Source organism: Numida meleagris, chromosome 21 (assembly GCF_002078875.1).
Source record: "Numida meleagris isolate 19003 breed g44 Domestic line chromosome 21, NumMel1.0, whole genome shotgun sequence".
Classification (NCBI taxonomy): Eukaryota; Metazoa; Chordata; class Aves; order Galliformes; family Numididae; genus Numida; species Numida meleagris.
Window position 1 is genome coordinate 1,165,668 of NC_034429.1, and position 13,841 is coordinate 1,179,508.

Genomic DNA, 13,841 nt, shown 5'->3' on the forward strand with positions numbered 1-13,841 from the left:
TGAAAACATCATTTTTGGAGGAAGGGGGGTTCGAATTCCTGCCATCCAGCAGGACGCTCAATTCGTCACGCCAACACCAAAACCTCCCGTTTAAATGTAACTCCCTGCTCAGAGGTAGATGGGCAGCGCGCTGCTACCTGCCATCAATCAGTGCTTTTATCTCCCGAGTGCGGCGCAGTGATTCCCAAACCCCGCAGCCTCATTCCCCACGAGGAAAGCAGCACGGGGGGGAGGGAGGGGGGATTTTTGCTCTTCTTTCCCTTCTCTGCTCCGTGTTGAGTTCTTGCAGGGCTGGAGCTGCACCTCTCCAGCGGCCAAGCAGAGGGCACTGCTGCCCAAAAGTTCGGGCAACGCCGCTCCACGGCTCTGGGAACTCATCCGTCTGCATAATCGCGCTGATTTCAACAAGTTCCCCAAAAATCCCGAAGGAAGAGATAAAGGGTGGTGATGAGAAGCAGCCCCGCAGCCCCTGAGTGATGGCCCCATGGAGCAGCAGAGAAACACCGGTTTGGCTCAGGAGGTGAAGAGTTGGCTAAAACTGGGGGAGTGGGAAGGAGATAAATAGAGGGCATTCAGCCCTGCACCCCTCCTGCCCACATTTCGCCACCCAGAGCTGCCCAGCTGTGTTTTCAGACCACAGAAAACCTTCTACAGTTTCCGTGTTATTTTTTGTCTTTGGGGGGGGAAAAAAAAAAAAAAGCATGTTTTCTTACTTTTTTTCCCCCCATCGTTTGTATTAGGAAGCTCTGATTCCCATTACCTGCTTTGCTATTTGCTTTAATTTTTTTCTGCTTTTTTTTTTCTTTTAATTTCACCAATGAAAAAGGGGATGGAAGGTAGCTTGGAAGAAGGAGAGGGTGGAGAGAACGCTTCCAGGCTCAATTTCATCACATCAAAGCCCTGATCAACTTCTTAGCCCTGCCCGTAGTGATCTCTGTGCCATCCCCGTGTGTGCAGCCCGCTCCTCATCCCCACATTGCTCTGAGCATGGACCCTCCTGCCTCATTCAGGGCCACATTTCCAGAGCTTCAGATGCTCCAGCAGCACAACAGGACCTTGATGAGCTCCTTGAGAACACCAGAAAGCAGAAACCACGCAAGCAGCCACCATAGGAACACAGTTCAGACGAGCCAGAAGGATCCTCCTCCTGCTTTCACTTAACCTAGTTAAAACAAGGGGCAATATCCCTGGGTGGCTGCAATGAAATCAGTCCATTCAGCACGGAACGGGATGGGGAGCAGGGATCCTGCCCTGCAATAAGCTCCGTGTTCCTTTCTTCTCCCCCAGCCCAGCAGCCCTGAGAGCACATCCAGCCAAGCGCCATCAATCTCCGCTGCTGTGCCATCGTTGGGGGCGGATGAAGCCGCTCACCCCAATTCCTTCCTGCTCGTCTCACTCTCAGCCAAGCATTTTACCTTGGCGCCGGCTGCCTCCTGCCATCAACAAGGCAAGGTGTAGTGTTACTGCTTGTTTGCTCTGCCTGCTGTTGTTCCTTGGGTCCCATTTAGACGTGGCAATGAGCGCAGCCCGGGGATGAGGTTCCTTGGGTTAAAGGGGACGGGGCGGCAGCAAACCTGGCTTGTGGGTACCATGGGGTAGGACAATCCAGGGATGCCCCAGCAAGAGGAGCTTCAGTTGGTTTAAATGGTTTAGAGTGGTCATGGGCATGGGTTGGTGGTTGGACTGGATGATCTTAGTGGTCATTCTAACTTTAGTGATTCTGTGGTTCTGTGAAATGGACTGCAGCATTTGAGAGGCAGGAACACTGGCTAACAAAAAAAGGGGGAAAAATATTTCCAGATATTTCCCAGTGTTTATCACTACCAAATCCTCACAAGAAGGGGAGCCCCGATAGATCCAGTCCAAACCTTTCCATTGCACTGGGAAATAGAGCAGTGGTGGGCTGTCCCACAGGGATGGATGTATGCAAAGCTCTGAAGGAGGGATGGGACGAACCCATGCATTACGCAGAGCTGAGGATGGACCCGTGACATCTCTCTCCCTGACCCACTACATTTATTTTCCCTCCTGCTCCAGCCCTGCGTTGGGGCTGTTCTTTGTTCAGCCCCCTCCAAACAGTCGGGTTTGGGTGCGGGAGATACCGGCCCAACCCAGCCACCCGCTCTGTCAGGGCTATCAGCAAACACCAGCCCCAGGAATTTTAATTGAAAGAGCCGGACGCCCAGATAAGGCCCAGCATCACCCCATTGCCATATGGGGCAGGGTTTGGCCTCGCTCCCTGCAATGGGGTTATTCATGTTGTACCCATTGTGGGGCTGCCAGCCCAGTCCCACTGCCTGGGCAGCACTGGAACGGACTGGGAGGCACTGGGGCAGTGCATGGGAATTTGGCAGAGGTTGGGGCTCACACATCATCCCCCTCCCTTCACCACCAGGAGGATGGAGGCGGTCTGCGCCCCGCCGCCTTATCAGCCCTTATCTCCCCGAGCCGCTCGCTAATGTGACCTTAATGGAGCTCTAATCGCCTCGATTTGTTTTATTGCAGCTCAGCCCCCTCCTCGCTTCCCCTTGTTTTGGAAATACAAAGAGGAAGGGGGCTGGCTCCTTCCCTCCCCACCCAGCTGAGGGGGGAGTGGTGGTGTAAAAAGGGGCTACAGGGGGGGCCCAGCTTGGGGTAGATCATCCTGACCCCCTACCCCAAGGGTTCGACCCGCTCTCCCTTTACCCCTCCCAGCCTCGGGACCCCCAGCTGGAGCCGCAGTAACAGGCGGGCAGAGACAGGGAGCTCACACCGATCCCCCCGCCCCCCCCCCGGAGGATGCTGCCCACCCCTTTCTCCGTCGAGGATATCCTCAACCTGGAGCAGGGAAGCGCTCCCGGAGCCCCCGGGGTCCGCCGCAGCCCCCCCGGGGAGGAGGAACCGCCGTCGGGTGAGTGGGAGCCGCGGGACACACGAGCCCCCCCGGATCCCGGAGCGGACAAACTGGGGGCAGCGGAACCTCAGTCCCGACGAAGCGGCACCGCTCGGTGCTGCCGGTGGAGATGCGGCGTTTTCTGCATTTCTCCCTTTTTTTCTCCCCCGATTTTTTTTTTTGCCCTTCCTTTTTACCCTCCTTTTTTCCCCCTTTTTTCTCCCTTTCTTTCCTCCCTTTTTATTCCCCCCCACCACCATCCCTTTTCTTTCTCCCTCTTATTTTTTTTCTCCTCCTTTTTCCTTTGCTCTCCCTTCTTTTATCCCCCTTTGGTTTTCTTTCGGGTTTTCTTTCAGGGCTTTTTCCCACTCGGCGCACCCCACCCCACGCACCATCCGCACGGGGAGGGGGCACAGAGCGGCCTCATCTCCATCCCTTTCCCTGGGGGGGCCGTAAATACCCTTTTCTCCCCTCTCCCTGTCCCGTTCTCCCACTGCAGCGTCACCTCCCCGGACCCCCGCATGCCCAGACCCCCCGACCCCCCCCGGGCAGGCAGTGCTGGGACTGATCCTGCCTAAAAATCCCAATTCGGAGCGGTTCGGGCTGACACAACGCCTTAATTCGATGCGCCCTTAATTGTCCCCGCGGGAAGAAAGGGAAAACCGCACGAAGGGAAAGGGACCCCCCCGTCCTGTGCTGTTCGGAGGCGGCTACGGACTCCGGGGGGGGGGGACATCGGATGGCGACCCCCATTCCCTTCTGGCTAAATCGGGCAAAGATTCCTTTGCTCGCGTTTCCCTAAAGCCCGGCGGCTGCAGATTGGAATTAACGGGAAAACCATTAAGAGCGGAGCTCGAGCACTGGGAGGCACTGGGATGCGGCGGCAGAGAGCTGGGGAGGGTGGGAACATCCAGGGGAGGGCTCCGGAGTTCTCCAGCACCCCATTTGCCCGTAGCATCCCCAAACCTCCCAAAACCATAATACAGTGTCCAAGGGATCCGAGCACATCCCACCAGCAGCGAGAAATCACTGCACAGAAATCACCGAGCAGCAAAATAATAATAACAACAATAGAAATAATAATAATAATAAAAAAATACCAACAAAACCTCCTAACCTGCACCTTCTTGTAGATCTTTGAGGTTTTTGTCCTTTGTTCCCAGCCCTTTCTTTTTGCTTAAATTCGGGGAGCCGCGTGGTTTGGGTGCTGGAAGTGAAGGCTGTGTGTGGGTAATTCCATCCCTGTGGGTGTTTCCATCCCCATGGGGAAGATGTGGGGAAGAGTATTTGAGGTTTGGGGTGCACGGTCCTACCTTAAACCCATGTCCCCTGTGCCTCTCTGGGCTGTGGCTGCCATGGGCGCAGCACCCGTCAATAAGAAAGGTAGAAATGAGGCATTACCCAAAATTCATGCAACAGATCCCAAAAATAAAGGATTTTTTTCTTGAATCTCCACTAAACATCATAGGAAAAATTCATTTAAGTTATGCCAAGGGGCCCCATTCCCAATTTAACACCCTCCGTGGAAACTCCGAGGCAGCAGGACTAGGTTGGGGTCTCACTGTGCTTTGGGTTTTTGGGTCCCCGTTCCCAATTTATTTCCTCGCTGGCAGCAGGACCATGTTGGGGTCTCACTTTGCTTCGGGCTTTTCCCTTTGCAGGACAATGTCTGCTCTCCCAGCCCCTGCAGCCAGACCAGCAGCAAACAGACCCCTGCCACCACCCCAAGCAACCGCAGCGGCGCAAACCCCGTGTTTTGTTCTCCCAAACTCAGGTGTTGGAACTGGAGCGGCGATTCAAGCAGCAGAAATACCTCTCCGCTCTAGAAAGGGAACACCTGGCCAACGTGCTCCAGCTCACCTCCACCCAGGTGAAAATCTGGTTCCAGAACCGGCGCTACAAATGCAAGAGGCAGCGGCAGGATAGATCCCTGGAGATGGCCACCTACCCACTGTCACCACGTAGAGTGGCTGTTCCGGTGCTGGTCAGGGATGGCAAGCCTTGTTTTGGAGGGTCTCAACCCCACCTGGCTCCTTATGGGGTCACCGTCAGCCCCTACTCCTATAGCACTTACTACGGTGCCTATGGGGTGAGCTGTGGGGTGGGATATGCTGGGGTGCTCACACCATGAGCTTGGGATGTGGCCCAGGAAAGGGATGGGGGCATCCGGAGCCGTAATGGACAGCAGGATGTGGGACATCCATCCACACCACCCAGCCCAAGGAAAGGGAATTCTGGTGCTGCATATCTGGGGACCCCAGTGCCAGGGGCATTTATTTATTTGGACACAAACATGGAGTGAATCCCACCCTGCCCCACAGGGATGCTTCTGTGGGATGCATAGGGATGGGATGCTGCTCTTCTTCCTAAGGAAACAGGGTCTGTGTGCACCGCTGTGCCTTTGGTTTTCCATGAACACTTCATTTAATGCTTTGAGTTCCTCTCAACTTTTGGGATACATCTCTAATCCGTATTTCTAAATGACTTACGAGTGTTCATTTCTGCCTTGATTACTATTATTATTTGCAATTAAAAAAAAAGAAGGTGAGAATATGTGTTTCCCCTCTCTCACCTTTCCCCCTTCAGCATTTTAACCTCTCCAGCCACAATTTACATCTGGGCATCAGATCTAAAGCAAAAAAATGTTGGTGCTGAGTCAATGGGTACCCAAACCCACCAGCACCAAATGCTTTGCTGGACCAAAGAATGGTATGTGTACATTTAGAACATTAATCTCTCTTTACATATGGGACTGGGAATGGGACTTACAAAGTGTTAAGATGTCATTTATAGTCCTTTATATCTTTGGAGTGGTTTTCCCAAAGCCCAAGGTCAGGGGGTGCTTAAAACCCCAACGTCTGTGGGATTGCTCTGTTGGGTACATCCAACATTCCTTTGGATTTCTCCCATTTTCTGCCCAAATTAGAGATTTCCCACTGCAAAGTGAGGCAGATCTCTCCCACAAAACCCAAATCAGCCAAAATTCAATGCAATAAATGGCCAAGAGGGCGTCCCTGTCGCTGCCCAAAACCTCTGTTTTTGGAACAAATTGCTCAGTGTTCGCCATGGCTATGGGTTATTCTGCAGTCAGCATTGAAAGGAAAAGAAGATTGAGCCACGCAATGAGGGCAGACCTATGGACAGATGGGTTGAGAGCATGGACAGCACCAACATCGCCTGGAATTATGGTCCAGCTGCAGGAAAACGCAATGAGCATGACGGGAATAAAAGGACTGCTGGAAAGGAGGCTATTGCCCTACTTTTGGGTGGTTCATCTGTTTTGTTCATGTGCAAGAGCCCAAAGTAGCTGTGAATGCAGGAAAAAATATATATTCTGCAATACTACACCACCATGTCATAGAATATTCCAGGTTGGAAGGGATCCATGTGGCTCGTTGAGTCCAGCTCCCTACTTCACACAGGGCCACCCAACAACAGAACGCAATGTAGTAATACATAACATCACTGTGCAATAATCTGCAAACCTACTGAGATTTTATTCTTGAGCTTTTTGCTCTGTTGGTTGGGTTTTTTTTAATTATTGTGACTATTGCCATCATTATTTCGCATCAGCATCGCTCTGCAACTCGTGGTCCACATCCATGGGGAATCAGTCTGAGGTTTGGGGTTAATTTTTCCACCCCCTTCCTGCACAAGCATTTGCTCTGTCTGTCGCATCTCTACTTTGCAAAGCTGATGAAAATGCCTGATTTGCCATTTTTTTCCAAAGCGTTTTGAAGAAAACTCAAAAAATATAGAGGGAAAAAAAAAAAAGAAATAAAAACCCTCTTATTTTCTTCACATTTTCCCATGAAATCAGCATTCCCCATTGAGCTCTAGGGATTGCCCTGGGTGTAAATCACCTCCAGAACTGGAGCATGTGGAGCATCACCCCACTGGGGTTGGGTTGAGGATGCAAAAGGTGCTCTGCTCACCCACAGCACCCATCCAAGGCACTGCCATCATACCCTAACAACCCTATTTTGACCCCCAAAACCCTGCTTTCACCCCAAAAAGATGAACTCCCTTTGGGCATCTTGCTCTTAGGATGTAAAGGAGAATAAAAGCCATGGGGTTATCCAGCAGGGTTCGATGGGGATGGGCATCCCGAGCGAGGCAGCAGCAGGGATTTGCTGTGCAGAGCTGGGACACCAGCAAAGGGCGTAGACAAGTCCCGGTCTCCAATCAGGCCCTGGAGGTTTGGCCATGGGCCCAATAAATGCTGAGCTGGAGGGTGGGGAGGCACTGAGCCCGCAGGCGGCAACAGGAGGAGGAGGAGGAGGAGGAGGAGGATGAGCACCAGGGTGCTGAGCCCTGGGGGGCACAGAGCCCCCAGCAGCCCCCAGCAGACCTCATCCAGACCTTGGACGTCCTTCCTCATCCAGGACATCCTACGAGATGGGGTGGAGAGGGGAGAAAGGATGGATCAAGGTGGGAGACCTGAGGATGGGAAGCAGCAGGATGGCCCCGGAGCATCCCCAGCACAGCCCCACGATGTGAATCCAGGTAAGGGGGGTTGTGGGATGCCCACCCTTAGGGCAAGATGACGGTTCAGCTTTGAATTCCTCCAACCCGAGTAACCCATGCATAACCAAATTACCCAGGCTTCAAACACAAGGAGCATTGAGAGCAACAGCAACTGCATGCAAAGATTTCTGCAGGCACTTCAGATAACTCAAAGCACAGGAGCTGCCCACAACTTTGGCAAATTAAAAGCCCAGAGGATGCATTTCTGCAATAGCAAGCTTAAGATTCCCTTTAATGCAAATGCAACCCTTGGTGCAGCTGTTGGGTGGTGCTGCTGCAGCTATACTTGCCATGCACCAATTGCAATGCTCTGCTGCACTTGCTGCTTGCTTTCCTGCTTGCTCAGCACCAGTTGCAATGCTCTGCTCCTGCCTGTTGCATTGCACATACTGTGCGTTATGCATATCAGCCCTACTCCTATGGAAGCAACACCAGCAGCACCTCCTTTTAGCACTCAGTGTCTAAACTTGCAGAAGGAGGGAGCTGAAAATTGCATGCAATTGCATGACATCTTGGATGCAATGCAGCTTTGAGCTGTGCAATGGGAGCAAGAGCCCAGCTGGGCTGCAGCATCCAAAAAACAAAGTTGAGCTTGCTAAGAGAGACCTTGCCAGGGGAATTTGGGCTTTCTGTGTTGCTTTTATTAAAAGAAGTTCCTACAAAGAGTGGGTTCTGATACACTCACCCAGATGGCTATTAAGAAAAATAATGAAAAGCCTTTGGAAATCTCCCAGAATGCAGCTCAGGGATTTCGGTGGGGATGGAATTCAGCTCTTTGTGTTTCCATCTTGAGTGTTATGTTCACCTCTTAAGAAAATATACTCAGAAGTGACTAAAGGGAAAAAAACTGGCTGCAGTCCACTGGGAGGAAAGGAACTACGGCGTAAATAAAAGGCTGGAGAGGTTTGCACAGCTACAGGTGTCACCGTAAAATTCCCAATGGCACATTGTATGCAACAGCAATGCCTTGAGATGTCACCAGCACTGCAAAATGGCCCTTTTAGGGGTTGGGTTTTCCCTGTAGGAATTGAGAGTAGGGGGTGTTTGGGAGAAAATAACTCCCTTGGATGAGATTAATTCCATCAAGCAGAGAGTTCACTGTGTTAAACTGAAGGATCTCCAGGGCAGTGGGAATGTTCTGCTCTATGGGCAGGGGTAGGAAAGAAAAAAACTGGGGAAATGAGTGATTTGGGTGGTTAACAAGTGAGGGAACAGGTGATTTGGGTGATTACAATTGAGGAAACAAGTGATCTGGGTGCTTAGAAAGCGAGGAAACAAGTGATTTGTGAATATTTTGCTCAATGGGAAGGGATAAGAAAGAAAAAAAGTGGGGAAATCAGAGATTTGGGTCATGAAAAAATGAGGAAAGAAGTGATTCGGGTGATGGAAATTGGGGAAACAAGTGATGTGGGTGATTAAAAGCAAGGAGAAAAGATTTGTGAATATTTCACTCTATGGAAGGGAATGGAAAAGGAGAAAAGTGAGGAAATCAGTGATGGAAAAATGAGAGAAGAAGCAGTTTGGGTTGATGAAAATGGAGGAAACGAGTGGTTTGGGTGATTGAAAGCAAGGAGATGAGTGATTTGGGCAACGAAAAAGCCAGGAGGATAGTGGCATGTGAACACTTCTCTTCATGGGGAGGGATAGGAAAGAAAGAAGTGAGGAAATAGGTGGTCTAGGTGATGAAAATAGAAGGAAGAAGCGATTTGGGCAATGGAAACCCAAGGAACCCAGCAGTTGGGGCAGGTTCTCGGTGGGTGACTCTCAGCCCTCTCCCCTTGCAGATGCTGAGACCCCCCCGTGTGGCCATGACCCCCCCCAGAAGGAGCTGCCCAGACCCCCCCGGCCAGCGAAGCGCTCGCGGGCGGCCTTCACCCACAGCCAAGTGTTGGAGTTGGAGCGGAACTTCAGCCGCCAGAAATACCTGTCGGCCCCCGAGAGAGCTCACCTGGCCCAGAACCTGCAGCTGAGCGAGACGCAAGTGAAGATCTGGTTCCAGAACCGCCGCTACAAGACCAAGAGGAGAGCGGGGGGCTCCGGCCTGGAGGTCGGGACCACTCACAAAGCATCTGTTCTTCCCCCAGCCCCACTGCTGGCCCTGCACGGGGCCGCTCGCTGCCTGCCCTGCCTCTGTTACTGGAGCCCTGCTGCGTGGTGAGCGCCGTGCATGGGGTGTTTTCCCCTCAAATGGTGTTTTGTTTTTTTTTTTCCCCACCCCCATGCCTTGTAGCCCTTGGTCATGTTGATTCAGAGATGCGCCATCGAGTTCAAGTGATGCTCCGTGTTCTCTGGTGGAGAGCCAGCCCCTGCCATCGCTAGGGTTTTAGCCAAAGAATCAGAAAGCCAAATTATTATTATTACTATTATTATTACTGTTGTTATTACTACTATTATTATTAATAATAAATCCCCAAAGCTTTTACAAGGGTCGATCCGCAGCAAAGAATCCCACCCGATGCTCAGCACCTTCTCATTGCATCACCATCCTTTCTCATTGCCAGGTTTCAGCCAGAGAAACAAAAAGCCATGAAAGCTGAACATCCCCATAGCTTTTAACAACGCCTGCCGTGATCAAACATGGGGCAATTTTGGGGGCAGAAAGCAAGAAATTGTGTCTGCCTGCAGAAAGCAATTCCCCATCCATCCCTCCATAAGCACTGCGTGTCCCCCCAATTCTTTGCAACCCCCACCAACTGGGTGAAGCACAACAGCTCACCCTGTGCACCAGCTGTTCCATCATGTGATTTTTAATTGTTATCTTTAAAAAAAAAAAGGAAAAAAAACCAAAACATCTGCATTTCCACCGCTAATCCCACAATTTCTCATGGACTGTATTTTCTCCACGGTTCCCACATGCGTTGGGGTTGGGGGGGCATTCAGCCCCACCCCGTTGCAAGCAACAAAACCCCTCAGGTTCCCCATGGGCACAGAGCTGCCTCTGGGGCTGCCCGATGCCACCGGTGCCATTGCAAAGTGGGAATCTGTGCCAACAGGCACCGGGAACGGGGACAATAGCTCAGTGATAGACGGGTTTTGCATATCCGGGTGCTGCCGCTGCTGGAAAGCTCACATACAATCTGGTGAAAATAGCAACAGCTCCAAGAGCTCAACTTCTACAAAGCTCCCAGGGCCAAGGCTGCAGGGTGACACTTTTGCTTGCAAAGCTCGCGCACAGACGTAGCAAATAGGGAGCTCTGGGGTAGGAGGATGGGGCAGGGAATGTGCAAAGCAAATCTTTGCGGTGGATACTCAGTTTCCAGTGCCGTAAAAGCTGTTGGCTCTGCTTGGAGGACAGCGGTCTGAACTACCCCTATCTGCAGATAACATTTTCTCCCATCTCCTACTCTCGGGGCTGTGTTGCATTTGGCTCCTGCGCAGCCCTGCTCTTATCCACTTGACTTGGAACAAAGGAGTCCTTGTGCTGCTCGAGGGGAGGACATCCTGCAGAATCCACCCTGGGATGCCACTGAACGCAGGGACACGATGCTTGCACCCACAAAAAAGAATGAGATGGGGTTGACACCGCGTCCTTTGCGCAGTGAAAAAATCTATTGTTGCATTGGGAAGGACCAAATTGAGCCCACTCGTCATGGATGGGAAAATTAGACTTAAACTCAACTTCTTGAATGCTTCTTTGGGAAAAACATTGTCCTTTTTGTGGTTTCAGCCCCTTTAAACATCCCTTTGTTGCTTCAGCACCCAAATACTCCATACTTAACTTTGCTGATATAAAGCCTGGTGCAAGTAGTTGCTATATTTTGTACATATTTTTTGATACTGCTTTATCCAGTGTGGGTTGTCCTTTGGAATAAAGAGCTCAGAACCTTTGCTAAGAACAAGCTGCCTCTGTAGGTTCTTGCTCTGGGTTTGGGTTTTTTCAGTGTTTCCTATTGCTGCCATGAAATCACCGACATCTTCTCAAGAAAATAGCTACTGTGAATGTTGCACCAATGTCACTGTTAGCAAATCACTGCTCATTGCTGTTCCTATGTCCCCAGCACCAAACACTGCTACATCACTCATCCATTAACCCATTCACATTATTCCATTAACTGCCATCCATCAGATGAGCACAGTACAAGTGATCATTCCCCCAAAAGGAAGAGTGAAACACGTTCTTGTGACCCCCAGTTTTTCTGCAATTCCACAATTAAATCCCAATCACCGTGGCCTCCAGGTTTTCGGTCCTGATGCACTGCCCAGAGCACTGCTCCTGGGTTTGCTTTCTGCCCTAAAAGCCCAAAGCAAAGCCAAGGAGCTGCCCAAGTCCTGCAGGTGGGATTTTTAGCACAAAGTAAGACAAACTATAGGAATCATAGAATCATTAAGGTTGGAAAAGACCACTAAGGTCAAGTCTAACCATCAACCCGCCCCCATCATGCCCATAGAACCATAGGATTGTTAAGGTTGGAAAAGACCTCTAAGATCATCCCCAAGGCCAACCCACCCCCCCCATGCCCACTAACTACATCCCCGAGTGCCACATCTCCACATTTCCTGAACACCTCCAGGGACGGTGACTCCCTGAACCTCCCCTGCCACAACTTAAGGCCGTTACCTCTCACCCTATAGAGCTGTAATCTTTTGATGACCAAATAACCCAAGAGTGTCCAAGCACCAACCCCAAGGGGAACTCCATGGTGGGTTTCCCAGTGATAACCAGCCGCTTGATTCATAGAAAAAAGAAAAATCCCACCCAGACAACAGAGGCACAGAGTTTTAATCAGCCCTAACGAAGCAGAACTTCTGTTTGTGCACGGCCAGAAACAGAAAGCATCATTTAACATCTGTCAATTAGCATCACGCTCCGCCGCGAACGTATCCTTCAAGATTAAACACTGTCTAATGCTGACATAACATTTTCACTTGCCTGTGCCAAATCATTTATTAAAGCTTACCAAAAAAAAAAAAAGAAAAAAAAATAGGGCTGCCTTTGGATAATGTAACTGTTGACTAACATTTGCATGCAATAAACCACATACTTGGCAAGAGCGCGTGGGATTGAGGCCAACAAAAATCCTCGGCTTGACCTACGCAACATTTGCAAAGCAGAGCAGTGGGAATGGGCTCTCTGCAAGGAGCTGTGAGCAGGGGATGCAGAACACAAGGACGTCCAAAGCGGAGTCAGAGTATTCCCCCAGTTTCGGTACCCAGATATGAGGAAGGTGCTTTGGAGGGGAAAGCAGCAAATCTTTTGGGAAGTGTGGGTGCTCCCCGAGGAGAGAGGCAAGCAAACCCACAAAGCACCAGGATTTAGAGCTCTTTGAAACCCTTGAGGATATTCAATATTTACTATTCTTACACTGGATGCTCTTGTCATCCAAGGAAACACTTAATCTCCTTCTAATCCCACTCTGCAGTAAGGATGTCCCGCGGCGGGCACCTCGCAGCCCACGCTAAGAGCTGCTCTAAAGGCAGCCACCCCAGGCGATGCCATCACTGCCACCAAAACATGGGACGTGATGGGTCTGTCTGCCCTGGGGAAATGAGAACTGCTAACAACCGCAACGTGTGAGTTTTGGCCTCAGCGATGGGATTTCAGCTCGCCCAGAGGGATGGTCCGTGCATGGTCTATGTGTGGTCCATGCACCTTGCAGGGATCCAGGTGAGTGATGGAGGCATAGGAAGAGTTGAGTGGATTTTCACCACAATGAAGAACTGAGAGGGAATGAAAATGAAAACAAACACACACACATATATATATATATATATTTTTTTTAGAGCCCTTTGAGTTGTGGCAGAACACAGCTCTCCAGATTGGCTCTCATGGCATTCCTGTGCGAATCTCATTCACTGTCTTTCACAAAAAGGCATCCAAGGCACATTCCTCCTCTTTCTTCTGTTACGGTCTGAACATGAATGGGTCACGTTTGGGTTGGGAAGCTCCAGATTCAGAGGAAAAATGAAAGAAAATAGAGTTTCAGAGCCATATACTAGAGCCTGAGCTCTGGGTTTGTTGCGTTATCCCAAAAAGAAGAAAGTGGGGGCTAAGGGGACACCATGTATCAGCTCACCATGGCCCCACCATGGACCCCCAAACCACAGTAGCACCCAAAATCCCTCAGAGGGCATCTAGGCACTTCATTCAAAAACATGTTCCAAAGCCATCATGTTGTCTGCTCTATGCAGAAGTCACAGCCTAATAGCAATGAGAGGAGATAAAGATCTGGGGGTGATGCTCACGCTGCTGCAGTGGCTGCCTTGGCTCAGTTCTTTTCCTCCTTTTTCCTCTTCCTTTGCCATGGTCTGGATTTCCAAGAGCTGGCACCACACAAGGGCTCCCCACCAACTCCCTGCGCTCAGAGCCTTTTGCAGCAAGTAGCTTTGCAGAAAAGCAGATTATTTCTCAGCATCCCTCTGCTCCAGGCAGTACAAACTCTGAGGGATCAGTCAGCCCATTTTCCCTGGGAATGAGCACAAACCGTGGCTAGAAACAAGGAAA

The 13,841-nt window shown here is 50.7% G+C and overlaps 2 protein-coding genes across 2 annotated transcripts; both read left to right on the top strand.

Annotated features, from left to right (window-relative positions):
- On the top strand, positions 2,779-5,003 carry NKX2-6 (NK2 homeobox 6). The gene is made up of 2 exons (XM_021374816.1): positions 2,779-2,890; positions 4,534-5,003. Exons 1-2 carry the CDS (start codon positions 2,779-2,781, stop codon positions 5,001-5,003), a joined length of 582 nt encoding a protein of 193 aa, XP_021230491.1.
- On the top strand, positions 7,147-10,172 carry NKX3-1 (NK3 homeobox 1). The gene is made up of 2 exons (XM_021374996.1): positions 7,147-7,378; positions 9,184-10,172. Exons 1-2 carry the CDS (start codon positions 7,165-7,167, stop codon positions 9,555-9,557), a joined length of 588 nt encoding a protein of 195 aa, XP_021230671.1. The 5' UTR covers positions 7,147-7,164; the 3' UTR covers positions 9,558-10,172.